Source organism: Neoarius graeffei, chromosome 13, assembly GCF_027579695.1.
Source record: "Neoarius graeffei isolate fNeoGra1 chromosome 13, fNeoGra1.pri, whole genome shotgun sequence".
Lineage (NCBI taxonomy): Eukaryota > Metazoa > Chordata > Actinopteri > Siluriformes > Ariidae > Neoarius > Neoarius graeffei.
Genome location: NC_083581.1, coordinates 72277954 through 72292222, shown reverse-complemented (window position 1 = coordinate 72292222; position 14269 = coordinate 72277954). Strand labels below are relative to the sequence as shown.

The following is a 14269-nucleotide window of genomic DNA, read 5'->3' as shown; positions in this document are numbered from 1 at the left end:
TAGATTCAAAAAGTTTTATTATTTTTGGCTGTTTATTCTGAATGTACAACTCCAGAAAGTTTTTTTTTTCTTCTCGCCTTTAGTTTTAGCATCAGAAATGAACCTCAAATGCAGTTGTAGTTTTTGGGAAAAACGGTTATTAGCTCATCCGACCTACAGGTGATAAGTTTATGCCATCCTGTGTTGTTCGTCATCCGTCTGTCCGGTGTCGTCCACATTTCACAAAAAAATCGCTTCTTCTCTGTCAATTCTTCACAGATTTTTATTCTTTTTGGCAGGATGGTAGGTCTGCCTGGGATGCATATGGCTTCTAACCAAATTTGCATAATTGCAATTAATAATGAAGATATGGAGTAATTAATCAATTCCTAATGAGCAGTTTCCACACAAATCGCTTCTTCTCCCTCAGTTCTTCACCGATTTTGATTCTTTCTGGCATGAAGTTAGGGTTACCTAGGGTGCATATAACTTCTACCCATCCATCCATCCATCCATCCATCCATCCATCCATTATCTGTAGTCGCTTATCCTGTTCTACAGGGTCGCAGGCAAGCTGGATCCTATCCCAGCTGACTATGCGCGAGAGCCGGGGTACACCCTGGACAAGTCGCCAGGTTATCGCAGAACTTCTAGCCAGATTTGCTTAATTATAATTATTAATGAAGTTATGGACTAATTAAGCCTTAATGAGTGAGCAGTTCAACAAAAATTGCTTCTTCTTGGTCAATTCCTCGCCATTTTGGATACTTTCTGGCAAATAGGTTGGTATTCCTAAGATGAAGAAAGCTTATATATATATATATATATATATATATATATATATATATATATATATATATATATATATATATAGCGCGCAGCACGGTGGTGTAGTGGTTAGCGCTGTCGCCTCACAGCAAGAAGGTCCTGGTTCAAGCCCCGTGGCCGGCGAGGGCCTTTCTGTGTGGAGTTTGCATGTTCTCCCCGTGTCCACGTGGGTTTCCTCCGGGTGCTCCGGTTTCCCCCACAGTCCAAAGACATGCAGGTTAGGTTAACTGGTGGCTCTAAATTGACCGTAGGTGTGAATGTGAGTGTGAATGGTTGTCTGTGTCTATGTATCAGCCCTGTGATGACCTGGCGACTTGTCCAGGGTGTACCCCGCCTTTCGCCCGTAGTCAGCTGGGATAGGCTCCAGCTTGCCTGCGACCCTGTAGAACAGGATAAAGCGGCTACAGATAATGAGATGAGATGATATATATATATATATATATATATATAGCGTGTATATAGCTTGCAACATGTATTGCGCAAGGTGGCCCACTTTAGATCGTGAGCTACGCAGTCATTGATGGTCTCGTTCTTTCCTTAGATTCATCAATATAGCTTTAATTTTACAATTTTTTCAGAACCTCCTAAATGTTATGCGATAAGAGATAAATGAGGGATTAAGCACTACCCACAAGCTTTCTTTCTCACCAGTGTTTTATTACCAGGCAGATTTTTCTTTCTTTGTTTTTCTATTTCTGTGTCCACCACTGATTTCTGTCTGTTCCATCCCCATTCTCATATTGTGTTTGTGTACTGACCTGCCATCAGGGAGTCCTGCAGGTCTGCACACTCGCTATCACTTAATGAAGCAAAGGATTATTTGCGCCTGAGGCTCCAACACAGAAAAGGAGCAAGACGAGCACATGAGCATGACCTCAAACTGTATAGCATCGAACACATTTTCCCTTCAAACCCGCTCTCATTTCTTCCCCTCTCCTGTTTTCTTTTCTACCAGTTTTTTCGTCTCCTCTTCTCTCTATCCTGTCAGATACCTTCAGCCTTTCCTCCCTCCCAACCCACTGATGGCTCTTGCTGAGAAACCCGTCTGAGAAGTGCACTGGAGAATCAAAAGGACCCTGACAAGCAATCTGGAAAAAGAAGTGGAGAAAATGTCTGGGGGAAATAGAGAAGTGGAGATGAGAGAGAGAGAGAAAAAGAGATTTAGGACTCCTGGGAGCTGGAGGCAAGGAAAATCCAACTGTGAAAATTAAGCAGCTTTAAGTAACTACTTGCTAAAGCTGCATTCTGAAGTGCAGCTCATTTCAGACCTTCATCCACTGGGTTGCACTGGTGGCAGCGGATTAATGGAGAGGAACGGAGTGAGGAAAAGAAAGAAGGGGCAGAATAATGAAGAAGATGACAAAGAGAAAGGCTTAGTGAGACAGGGCAGTTTCATAACGCAGGATTGACAATGATGTTCCGGATTAACGTTGGCATCAGAATGTTGTTGGGTTTTTTTTGTCCCCCCCCAAGTCTGGACATTGTTTGTAAGACTTGGTGATGTTCTTCTCGCATTTTCATAGCAGTCAGAACAAAAACTCCTGTCTGTGTGATACCAACGCTCTATAATGTAAAGTTTACATTGAGGACCTGGTCCCACAACACCGATAACTGTAACTCCAACTCTGACTATCCATCTGCCTGGATTTAGTTCCAGTCTGGAGCAGAAACACCACAACTATAATCCCCACTATAATAGCAGTTGGTGCTGTCACTCAGGGAAATAAACGCATGCAACTTAGGAATAGTCATGGAAGCTTTTTCCAAGTAGTACCACATTATTCCGGGTCATACTGTACAGCTTGGACTTCAAAACAACCCATGCACACACTCCGGTGGTTGATATAACGCAGATAGGTCACAGACTACAGAAATATAATAAAAAAGGATAGAAAATACAAAGTGGTTACGGATTTTAATATGGATGCATCCTGGATGGTTACCGATTTCATACGGATGATGCATCACGGATAAAAAAATCTCATCTCATCTCATCTCTAGCCGCTTTATCCTGTTCTACAGGGTCGCAGGCAAGCTGGAGCCTATCCCAGCTGACTACGGGTGAAAGGCGGGGTACACCCTGGACAAGTCGCCAGGTCATCACAGGGCTGACACATAGACACAGACAACCATTCACACTCACATTCACACCTACGCTCAATTTAGAGTCACCAGTTAACCTAACCTGCATGTCTTTGGACTGTGGGGGAAACCGGAGCACCCAGAGGAAACCCACGTGGACACGGGGAGAACATGCAAACTCCGCACAGAAAGGCCCTCGCCAGCCACGGGGCTCGAACCCGGACCTTCTTGCTGTGAGGCGACAGCACTAACCACTACACCACCGTGCCGCCCTGCATTTATATGTTTACTTTACTTTATTAATTTACAATTTATATTTCACTGAAAATAATCACATATCGGGCGGCACGGTGGTGTAGTGGTTAGCGCTGTCGCCTCACAGCAAGAAGGTCCTGGGTTCGAGCCCCGGGGCCGGCGAGGGCCTCTCTGTGTGGAGTTTGCATGTTCTCCCCGTGTCCGCGTGGGTTTCCTCCGGGTGCTCCGGTTTCCCCCACAGTCCAAAGACATGCAGGTTAGGTTAACTGGTGACTCTAAATTGAGCGTAGGTGTGAATGTGAGTGTGAATGGTTGTCTGTGTCTATGTGTCAGCCCTGTGATGACCTGGCGACTTGTCCAGGGTGTACCCCGCCTTTCGCCCGTAGTCAGCTGGGATAGGCTCCAGCTTGCCTGCGACCCTGTAGAACAGGATAAAGCGGCTAGAGATAATGAGATGAGATAATCACATATCAGTGAATAAAAGATCTGTGCTTTGGATTATATTTTTTATTTTCCATGAATCCGTATTCCGTGACTTCATGACGCAGCAAGGATGTACAAAGATGCCCAGGGAAAATGTCACATGTAAACAATTAGCTGATTGGTCAGATGTTTTATCAGATCAGGTCCAGGGCTGAAAAATGGCTCCAGAAGCAATCTCAGCGATACGGATAAACCCAGGCCTGGGCTATGGATATCATTATCAGTCTGGTGTGAGCACCAACCACATAAACTGCAGGAGATCGATTTATTTATAGTTATAGTTATCATTATAGTTATTGGTATTGTGGGACCGGGCCTTTACACTACAGATTCCATGAACTATAGTCACTAACATTGACTATAACTGTGACTATACTAGGAAGGTAATCAAATACGGATACATGGATACATTAGATGGAATGAACAGATACACATTTGAGGGGCAATATAGTTTTTTTTTTCTTTAGAAAGTTTACCAGAATGGTTGACAATTGAGGTGTGCATCAGGACTGGGATACCACAGGTTGCCAAAAAAAAAAAAGTATGTGAAGGTTTTAACTTTCATGTGGTAAAGCAGTCAGATATGAAGCTTGTGGGACAAAATCAGACCATGGTCATTAACACGAGCGCGTATATGGTGCTCCTGTTCTTCTGGGTGATGCATTCACAGCATCTTTAGTAACTGCCTGGTCAAGGTTGTGGTAATTTTAGTTAGCGTACTAGTTTGTTTATAGTTTTGGGAAATACAGTAGTACTAATTAAATTTGTTAGCAAACATCTCATGTACAGTGGTGCTTGAAAGTTTGTGAACCCTTTAGAATTTTCTATATTTCTGCATAAATATGATCTAAAACATCATCAGATTTTCACACAAGTCCTAAAAGTAGAGAAAGAGAACCCAGTTAAACAAATGAGACAAAAATATTATACTTGGTCATTTATTTATTGAGGAAAATGATCCAATATTACATATCTATGAGTGACAAAAGTATGTGAACCTTTGCTTTCAGTATCTGGTGTGACCCCCTTGTGCAGCAATAACTGCAACTAAACGTTTGCGGTAACTGTTGATCAGTCCTGCACACCGGCTTGGAGGAATTTTAGCCCGTTCCTCCATACAGAACAGCTTCAACTCTGGGATGTTGGTGGGTTTCCTCACATGAACTGCTCGCTTCAGGTCCTTCCACAACATTTCCATTGGATTAAGGTCAGGACTTTGACTTGGCCATTCCAAAACATTAACTTTATTGTTCTTTAACCATTCTTTGGTAGAATGACTTGTGTGCTTTGGGTCGTTGTCTTGCTGCATGACCCACCTTCTCTTGAGATTCAGTTCATGGACAGATGTCCTGGCATTTTCCTTTAGAATTCGCTGGTATAATTCAGAATTCATTGTTCCATTCATGATGGCAAGCCATCCTGGCCCAGATGCAGCAAAACAGGCCCAAACCACGATACTACCACCACCATGTTTCACAGATGGGATAAGGTTCTTATGCTGGAATGCAGTGTTTTCCTTTCTCCAAACATAACGCTTCTCATTTAAACCAAAATGTTCTATTTTGGTCTCATCCGTCCACAAAACATTTTTCCAATAGCCTTCTGGCTTGTCCACGTGATCTTTAGCAAACTGCAGATGAGCAGCAATGTTCTTTTTGGAAAGCAGTGGCTTTCTCCTTGCAACCCTGCCATGCATGCCATTGTTGTTCAGTCTTCTCCTGATGGTAGACTCGTGAACATTAACATTAGCCAATGTGAGCAAGGCCTTCAGTTGCTTAGAAGTTACCCTGGGGTCCTTTGTGACCTCACTGACTATTACACGCCTTTCTCTTGGAGTGATCTTTGTTGGTTGACCACTCCTGGGGAGGGCAACAATGGTCTTGAATTTCCTCCATTTGGACACAATCTGTCTGACTGTGGATTGGTGGACTCCAAACTCTTTAGAGATGGTTTTGTAACCTTTTCCAGCCTGATGAGCATCAACAACGCTTTTTCTGAGGTCCTCAGAAATCTCCTTTGTTCGTGCCATGATACACTTCCACAAACATGTGTTGTGAAGATCAGACTTTGATAGATCCCTGTTCTTTAAATAAAACAGGGTGCCCACTCACACCCGATTGTCATCCCATTGATTGAAAACACCTGACTCTAATTTCACCTTCAGATTAACTGCTAATCCTAGAGGTTCACATACTTTTGCCACTCACAGATATGTAATATTGGATCATTTTCCTCAATAAATAAATGACCAAGTATAATATTTTTGTCTCATTTGTTTAACTGGGTTCTCTTTATCTACCTTTAGGACTTGTGTGAAAATCTGATGATGTTTTTGGTCATATTTATGCAGAAATATAGAAAATTCTAAAGGGTTCACAAACTTTCAAGCACCACTGTAGGTACAAAGAAAAAAAAATAGGCTTGATGAGACTGTCACTCATACCGGCTGAGACGCTCATAAAAATCGCAAATATGACAGGTGGAACCACCATTTTGACAATTTTTATGCACACCCACCTGGGGAACATTGGATGTGACTTTGATAATTCCTCTAAGAGGAGAAGCAATTTTTGTAAATTGTGAACGGACGATGACGACGGATGACGATGCATGATCGCATAAGCTCATCCAGCTGGATGAGCTAAAAAATGAAAAAAAACAAAAACAAAAAGCACTACATGAGTGGAATTTACAAAACCGAGGTGGGTTTCCCAAAAGCCTCTTAACGCTAAGAGCATCTTAACTAGGAGAGGGAGTGTTCATTGTGTTGCTTGCTCTACCATTTAACGATGATCTTTGTGCTGCAGTGCTTTTGGAAAACTTAGGTCAGTCTTGTGCCTTTTTGTTTAGGGCCACGCCCACTTCAGTTTTAAATCTGAATGCAGATACGGAGAGCAATAAACAGATACAGTTACAGATAGTGGCATTGCATTTCAACCCTAAACTACACCTTTAAAAGTAGGCGGCCTTTTGATTTCATAAGCTCGGTGAAATTTAGTTCCCTGTGAAATTTGGTCATTGTGATATATGTTTATTTCTGTAATATCTCACAAAAACCCCAGGCTATTCTGTGGCTGGGAAGTTATTTAATTTGAGGCGATTCCCAAGCAAATAATGTGCATGAAATCACTCACTTCACACAGTCAAGCAGAGAGAGGAAGTCCATGTGCACATGTGCAGGTTTACCTTCTTCTTCTTCTTTTGGGTTTTAAAGTACAGCAGCTGGCATCCACAGTGTTGCATTACTGCCATCTACAGGTTTACCTTTGAGCGTGCACTGACAGTTCCATCATTCTGTCGCTAAACGAACAGCTGATCGCACCAAGGTGCTCGCTGACCGCCGATATTTATTAGTTTGGTCCTGCATTTCTTTTCCTTCGTATATAACATAATGTCTTCTTGCTTTCCATTACCATAGTCGGCCTTTCACGTTTCATTCGCACACTCACGTCCTCCATTTTCTCTCCTGTTTCAAATTTGTATCCTACAATGCCTTGCGCAAACGGGGAAAGCACACCATGTGATGCATGACGTAGTATCTTGTATTGCGTCATGGTGAAGCAGAAAAAAATAGTGGATAATTTAGGGCCACGTGGCTCTAAATTCATTAATTGCTCTATTTTAAAAAACAAATAAACAAATAAAATTGGAAGTCTGTGATTTGAATTCAGTAGCTTTCGGTCCACGAAACAAAAATAATTGTGTGTCGGGGAAAATTCTTTTTATGACCTGCACTTGAAAAATCTGAAAGGCAGTCTATCTTTAATACAAACAAGAGCCTGGCCTTATTTCAGACTCTTTATTAGTCTTCTCATGAGCTGTTCACAATCAAACGAAACTCATCCTCTCAAAAACTCTTTTGTCTTTATTTTACACAGGAAGTATCAACCGAACAGGGGCGGTCCCCACATTTTTGCGGACCCCCACAGTGATCCAGCCTCATCTGGACATGAAGCCCTTCCTGCAGTTCCCCATGGAGACACCCCCGCATCACAGTGTTGGACTCTTTCACAATTTTAACACGGTGAGTAAAGACGGCTTTATCCTACTCCTTTGGACTCTTTCATAATTTCACAATGCTCATCGAAATCCTCATCGAAACACCCATGCCTCATTGATCAACAGCTCAATAGATCTTAAATGGGAGAGTCTGATTCGACCATCCAAGGTGTTTGATTCATAACACACAGCTTCTGACAGAATGTATTCGCACGGTGTTGTGTAAATCATCAAGATAAAGCTGTTTTGTTATCACCAATATGTTAACTGCCATCTGCACCCTTCTGAAATGTCTGCTGCTTATTTGCTTTGGCTGATCTCGTTGATTTGCCCTGGGTCATGAATAAACACAGGGTGATTTATGGCTAATCATATACAGTTTCCAATACTGGAAGTTTCCTGTCATTCAGAACTTCTCCATGTCTACAGGGTGTATTTCAATGAACTCGTTACAATAGACACTTGTGTCAAAGCCAGTTTTGACTTGTGGTTTTAAAGTTGGCTTGGATGTGTGCTCACACTTGTTGCCAGTGTATAATTTGATGTATGATAACACAGACAGAGGGAAAATACTGTTTCTGTGCCAGATCATCAAATCTAAACAAACGGTAGCACAGTGGTGTCGTTGTTAGCACTGTTGCCTCACAGCAAGAAGGTTCTGGGTTTGAGCCCAGTGGCCGATGGGAGCCTTTCTGTGTGGAGTTTGCATGTTCTCCTTGTGCGTGGGTTTCCTCTGGGTGCTCTGGTTTCCCCCACAGTCCAAAGACATGCAGGTTAGGTTAATTGGTGACTCTAAATTGACCGTAGGTGTGAATGTGAGTGTGAATGGTTGTCTGTGTCTATGTGTCAGCCCTGTGATGACCTGGCGACTTGTCCAGGGTGTACCCCGCCTTTCGCCCATAGTCAGCTGGGATAGGCTCCAGCTTGCCTGCGACCCTGTAGAAGGATAAAGCGGCTAGAGATAATGAGATGAGATGAGATAACACAGACAGAGGGAAAATACTGTTTCTGTGCCAGATCATCAAATCTAAACAAACAGTAGCACAGTGGTGTCGTTGTTAGCACTGTTGCCTCACAGCAAGAAGGTTCTGGGTTTGAGCCCAGTGGCCGATGGGAGCCTTTCTGTGTGGAGTTTGCATGTTCTCCTTGTGCGTGGGTTTCCTCTGGGTGCTCTGGTTTCACCACAGTCCAAAGACATGCAGTTAGGTTAGGTTAACTGGCGACTCTAAATTGTCCATACAGTAGGAGTGTGTGAATAGTTGTTTCCCAAGCCTGGAAATGAGAGGGTTGTGGCAGGAAAGGCATCCAGTGTAAAACTACACTCCAATTCCCAGAGGAAAATTTTGTTTCTCATTTGTATCCCTTCTGTTGCTCAGGAGACAAAATGGTGATTCTCTTTTAAGGATCATTTAAGTATTACTTTTGTCACAGTTCTTTCTCCTAATTTTGCCTTAGGAGAAATAAAAGAAGCAAAAGATGAGCCATAGCAATGAGACAAGTAGGAGTCACAAAAGAGATATTAGTTTTGTTTTGGGGGGGGGGGCTTTTTTCACCTTTATTGGATAGGACAGTGTAGAGACAGGAAATGAGCTGGAGAGAGACAGGGAGGGATCGGGAAATAACCTCGGGTCGGAATCGAACCCGGGTCCCCAGATTTATAGTAGCTATGGCGCCTTAATTGACTGAGCCACGACTAAAACTATTTTATCATGCGGGATTTGCGGGTGGGAGCGGGACTGAAAATCATAATTCTTTGCGGGAGCGGGACTGAAAATCATAATTCTTTGCGGGAGCAGGACTGCACAATGCGGGAGCGGGACTGAAAATTCTGTCCTGTGCAGACCTCTAATCTGAGTATTGTTTAATAGTGGGGCGGTTTAGCTCGAATATTCAAAAGGATTGTGCATTTTGTGATACAAGCATCAAATTTGGCACAAATGTACATTGATATATGGCGAACATTTTCAGATATTGAGCCACTCGGAATTCTCCCTTCATGTCCGCCATATTGGAATTCAAAATGGCCGCCATTTGAAATCTACATTTTCGATTATCTTTGGGTCTAATGCTGCTATTGACTCGATTCTGGTGTCTAAATGTATGTTTTGGGGGGCAAGGAATCCAATGGTAACAATCTGCATCACATATTTTGTACCAATGAGCCGCCATATTGGATTTCAAAATGGCCGTTGTTTGAAATCTACATTTTCGATTATCTTTGGGTCTAATGCTGCTATTGACTCGATTCTGGTGTCCAAGTGTATGTTTTGGGAGGAAAGGAATCCGATGGTTACAATCTGCATTGTGTATCTTTATAAATTAGCCAACATATTGGATTTCAAAATGGCCGCCACTTGAATTCTACATGTGCGATTACCTCTGGGTCAAATATTTTTATAGTACATGACAATATTTGCTGGTATCCATTTTTCAAAATGACATACTTTATTACAGTACTCCACTTAATTCATGAGAGATGAATATTCATCATCATGTATTTTTGACAAGACAACATTTTACTCAAAGTCTGTGAAGTAAAAATTGTTTTGACAAGTTTGAGTTACTGATTAGATTCTGTGTTGTTCTAGGTTTGATATGGAACCCAAAGGAGTTCCAACAGTTAAGCAATAGGCTAATTATCCTAAAGTAGGTGAAGGTGACGGGCAGCACGGTGGTGTAGTGGTTAGCACTGTCGCCTCACAGCAAGAAGGTCCTGGGTTCGAGCCCAGCGGCCGACGAGGGCCTTTCTGTGTGGAGTTTGCATGTTCTCCTCATGTCTACATGGGTTTCCTCTGGGTGCTCCAGTTTCCCCCACAGTCCAAAGGCATGCAGGTTAGGCTAACTGGTGACTCTAAATTGACCATAGGTGTGAATGGTTGTCTGTGTCTATGTGTCAGCCCTGTGATGACCTGGCAACTTGTCCAGGGTGTACCCCGCCTTTCGCCCGTAGTCAGCTGGGATAGGCTCCAGCTTGCCTGTGACCCTGTTGGAGAGGATAAGTGGCTACAGATAATAGATGGATGGATGGAAGGGTGAAGGTGACTGCATTGTCAAGCAGGAGAAGGTGTGTGTTCCTGAAAGTTTAACTGGAACAACTAGATAATGCTGATGAACAAGAATGAGCATCTATTCCGTCCTCTGCCTCTTGGTTACTTACTCAGTCACTGACTTTTGGTGGATGACTTCCTCATGATTGTACCAAATTCTTTCCTTTTTTTAAAATGATGGATTTAATATTGCTCTGTGGGTGCTCCAAGTTTGGGATTTTTTTTAATAACCAAACCCTAATTGACACTTTTTCAGAACCTTGTCCTGCATGTGTTTTCATAGGTTATTGGTTTTCATGATGCTGTTTGCTTAAGTATGCTCTCTAATAAACCCTGGAGCTTTCTACAATCAAATCACTGTCTTTAGAATGGAAATCACCTCATAGTTTCTGGAAACTTTCAGCTGATTTAACCATAACTAATTTAGGGGTTTTACACCAATGGAGGTTGACAAATTAATTTTTTTATTTGTAAATAATTTTGCAAACTATACTGATCAATCCATTTCTCAATAATATGGGCTATTTTGTGTAGAGACATGACATACAGCTCTGGAAAAAAAAGAAATAAGAGACCACTTAAATCTTTTCTTAAATCAGCATCTCTGTGTACGGCAGCCATTTCATTCCAGTGTCTGTGCTGGGATTCCAACACATCTCATTTTACTTAATGAGGTATTGATTAGGTCATCACCTGCACCAAATATTATTTAATGAGGAAAAGTATAAAATCCACTGATGTGGTCATCACTATCCTCTTGCAATAGGACCAGTCTGGATGGCAAACACAGTGCTAGTATTACCTTAAATTTAATTGGAATATAAAAATATATATTCTTCATGTAACAGTCCACAGAATGGAAACAACAGGGAAGTGAAGTTTAGGTCAGATAAGCACAAATATAGATTTCAAATGGCGGCCATTTTGAATTCCAATATGGCGGACATGAAGAGAGAATTCCGAGTGGCTCAATATCTGAAAATGTTCGCCATATGTCAATGTACATTTGTGCCAAATTTGATGCTTGTATCACAAAATGCACAATAGGTTAGCTATGCTGCCCCACTATAAGCCTTTGTTGAGATCTATTTTGTAAATCAAAAAAAAGGACTAAACTGAGATGACTAGAATGAGAATGGTTCAAGATTGTGTAGAGACCTCTTTTACAAAACTGACGGAGCCTAATCTGAGACTCACCAAATAGATCTGAAATGAGAATTGTGTGAGTTTACAGAGAGAGCTCTCTGGTGGATCAGCCTGAGTAAAGTATGAGATGTATAAATTGGTCAACACTGAGCATTATTTAAAACATTGTTGAGAACTCATTTGTAGATTAAAGGGCGTCTACAATGAGATAACTTAACTCTTTTGCTCCAGAGACAAACCTGAGAAGCAGGAGACAAAAGCAATAATCTCATTTTAATATCACTATGATCTCATTATTGTCTAGGAGAAACAATTGAGAAAGAGAAGAGATCTCATTTTAAAATTTCCTTTCCTCTGGGTTAACATGACATGTGGATCACTAGCAACAGTGCTGGACAAGGGAGAAGAAGATGATGATCAAATCTAAACAAACTGTCCACTCTTCTTCCAAATCCTTTACATTGCACTACCGTTCAAAAGTTTGGGGTCACCCAGACAATTTTGTGTTTTCCATGAAAAGTCACACTTTTATTTACCACCATAAGTTGTAAAATGAATAGAAAATATAGTCAAGACATTTTTCTGGCCATTTTGAGCATTTAATCGACCCCACAAATGTGATGCTCCAGAAACTCAATCTGCTCAAAGGAAGGTCAGTTTTATAGCTTCTCTAAAGAGCTAAACTGTTTTCAGCTGTGCTAACATGATTGTACAAGGGTTTTCTAATCATCCATTAGCCTTCTGAGGCAATGAGCAAACACATTGTACCATTAGAACACTGGAGTGAGAGTTGCTGGAAATGGGCCTCTATACACCTATGGAGATATTGCACCAAAAAACAGACATTTGCAGCTAGAATAGTCATTTAGCACATTAGCAATGTATAGAGTGGATTTCTGATTAGTTTAAAGTGATCTTCATTGAAAAGAACAGTGCTTTTCTTTCAAAAATAAGGAAATTTCAAAGTGACCCCAAACTTTTGAACAGTAGTGTATATTTTAGTAAGAAACAGTGTTGTAGTCGAGTCACTAAACCTTGAGTCTGAGTCCAGTCTCGAGTCCACAGTGTTCAAGTCTGAGTCAAGTCATTAAAGAAAATTTCGAGTCGAGTCCACTATTGATCCGAGTCGAGTCCGAGAACAAGACTCCAACCGCACCATGTGACGGTGTCTGTTTCAGCGCCATTAACATTAGTTTGTTCCTGAACATGATGTATGAACAGGTGAATGTGCTTCTCTTTATCAGGGAGTGTGAAGTATTCTGTCAGAGATGGTTGGGAGACAGATGTAAGTACAGAAGGTGTGTTTATTAATACAAGTGAAGATGGTAAACAATCCAGAACGGCAGGCAAAATCGTAAAACAGTGAAACAGGCAATAGGTCGAACGAGGCACAAACAGGCTATCGTAGACTCGGCAGAATCAAAGACGAGAAACAGGAAATCAGAACTCAGGAAACCAAACAAGGAAATAAGGCTTGGTAATGTATCAGCAATGGAACTCAATACTTCGCAAAGTAAGTGTGTTTTCACAGTTTTTATACAGGCGCACTGACTGTGCCTTAATCCTGAGCAGGTGTGAGTTGTTTACAGCATGCAAGTCTATCTGATGCACATGCCAAGGCGCACAGGTATGACAGTCTTGCATGAAATTAGTACAAAAATGAATGTAGATATAAATATAAATATTTTATGCCAAATTATTATGGCATGTTCCAAAAAATAAAGAAAAAATCAGAGTCCTCGTCTCCAATTTACGAGTCTGAATGCATTTAATGCACGAGTCCAAGTCTGAGGCATCAGTGCTCAAGTCCAAGTCAAGTCATGAGTCCTTAAAACTAGGGCACAAGTCGGACTTGAGTACTACAAGTCTGGTAAGAAAGCGAAGTGATATGAGATAAGGTATGCAGATTGATTTTCTACAGTGGGTATAAAAAGTGTACACACCCTGTCAAAATGTTAGGTTTTTCTGATGTAAAAAAATTAGACCACGATAAATAATTTCAAAACTTTTCCCACCTTTAATGTGACCTATAACCTGTACACTTCAATTGAAAAACAAACAATATGGGACAACAGTGACATTACTGAGAACTGGACGTCCCTCCAAAATTGATGAAAAGACAAGATGAAAACTGGTCAGGGAGGCTGCCGAGAGGCCGACAGCAACACTGAAGGAGCTGCAGGAATTTCTGGCCAGTACTGGTTGTGTACTACATGTGACGACAATCTCCCGTATTCTCCATATGTCTGGACTATGAGGTAGGGTCAAAGAAAAACATCCAGGCCTGGCTAAATTTTGCAAAAAAAAAAAAAAAATACATCAACTCTCCCAAAAGCATGTGGGAAAATGTATTATGGTGTGATGAAACCAAGGTTGAACTTTTTGCCCACAATTCCAAAAGGTATGTTTGGTGCAAAAACAACACAATACCCACGGTGAAGCATGGTGGT

The 14269-nt window shown here is 41.5% G+C and overlaps 1 protein-coding gene across 1 annotated transcript in view; it reads left to right on the top strand.

The window, feature by feature from the left end:
* znf385a (zinc finger protein 385A) overlaps window positions 1-14269 on the top strand; it is a 215615-nt gene that overhangs the window by 112995 nt on the left and 88351 nt on the right. The window contains exon 2 of the mRNA XM_060938484.1: window positions 7506-7651. Within this exon, the coding sequence (XP_060794467.1) occupies window positions 7506-7651 (146 nt within the window). The remainder of the gene's footprint in view (window positions 1-7505; window positions 7652-14269) is intronic.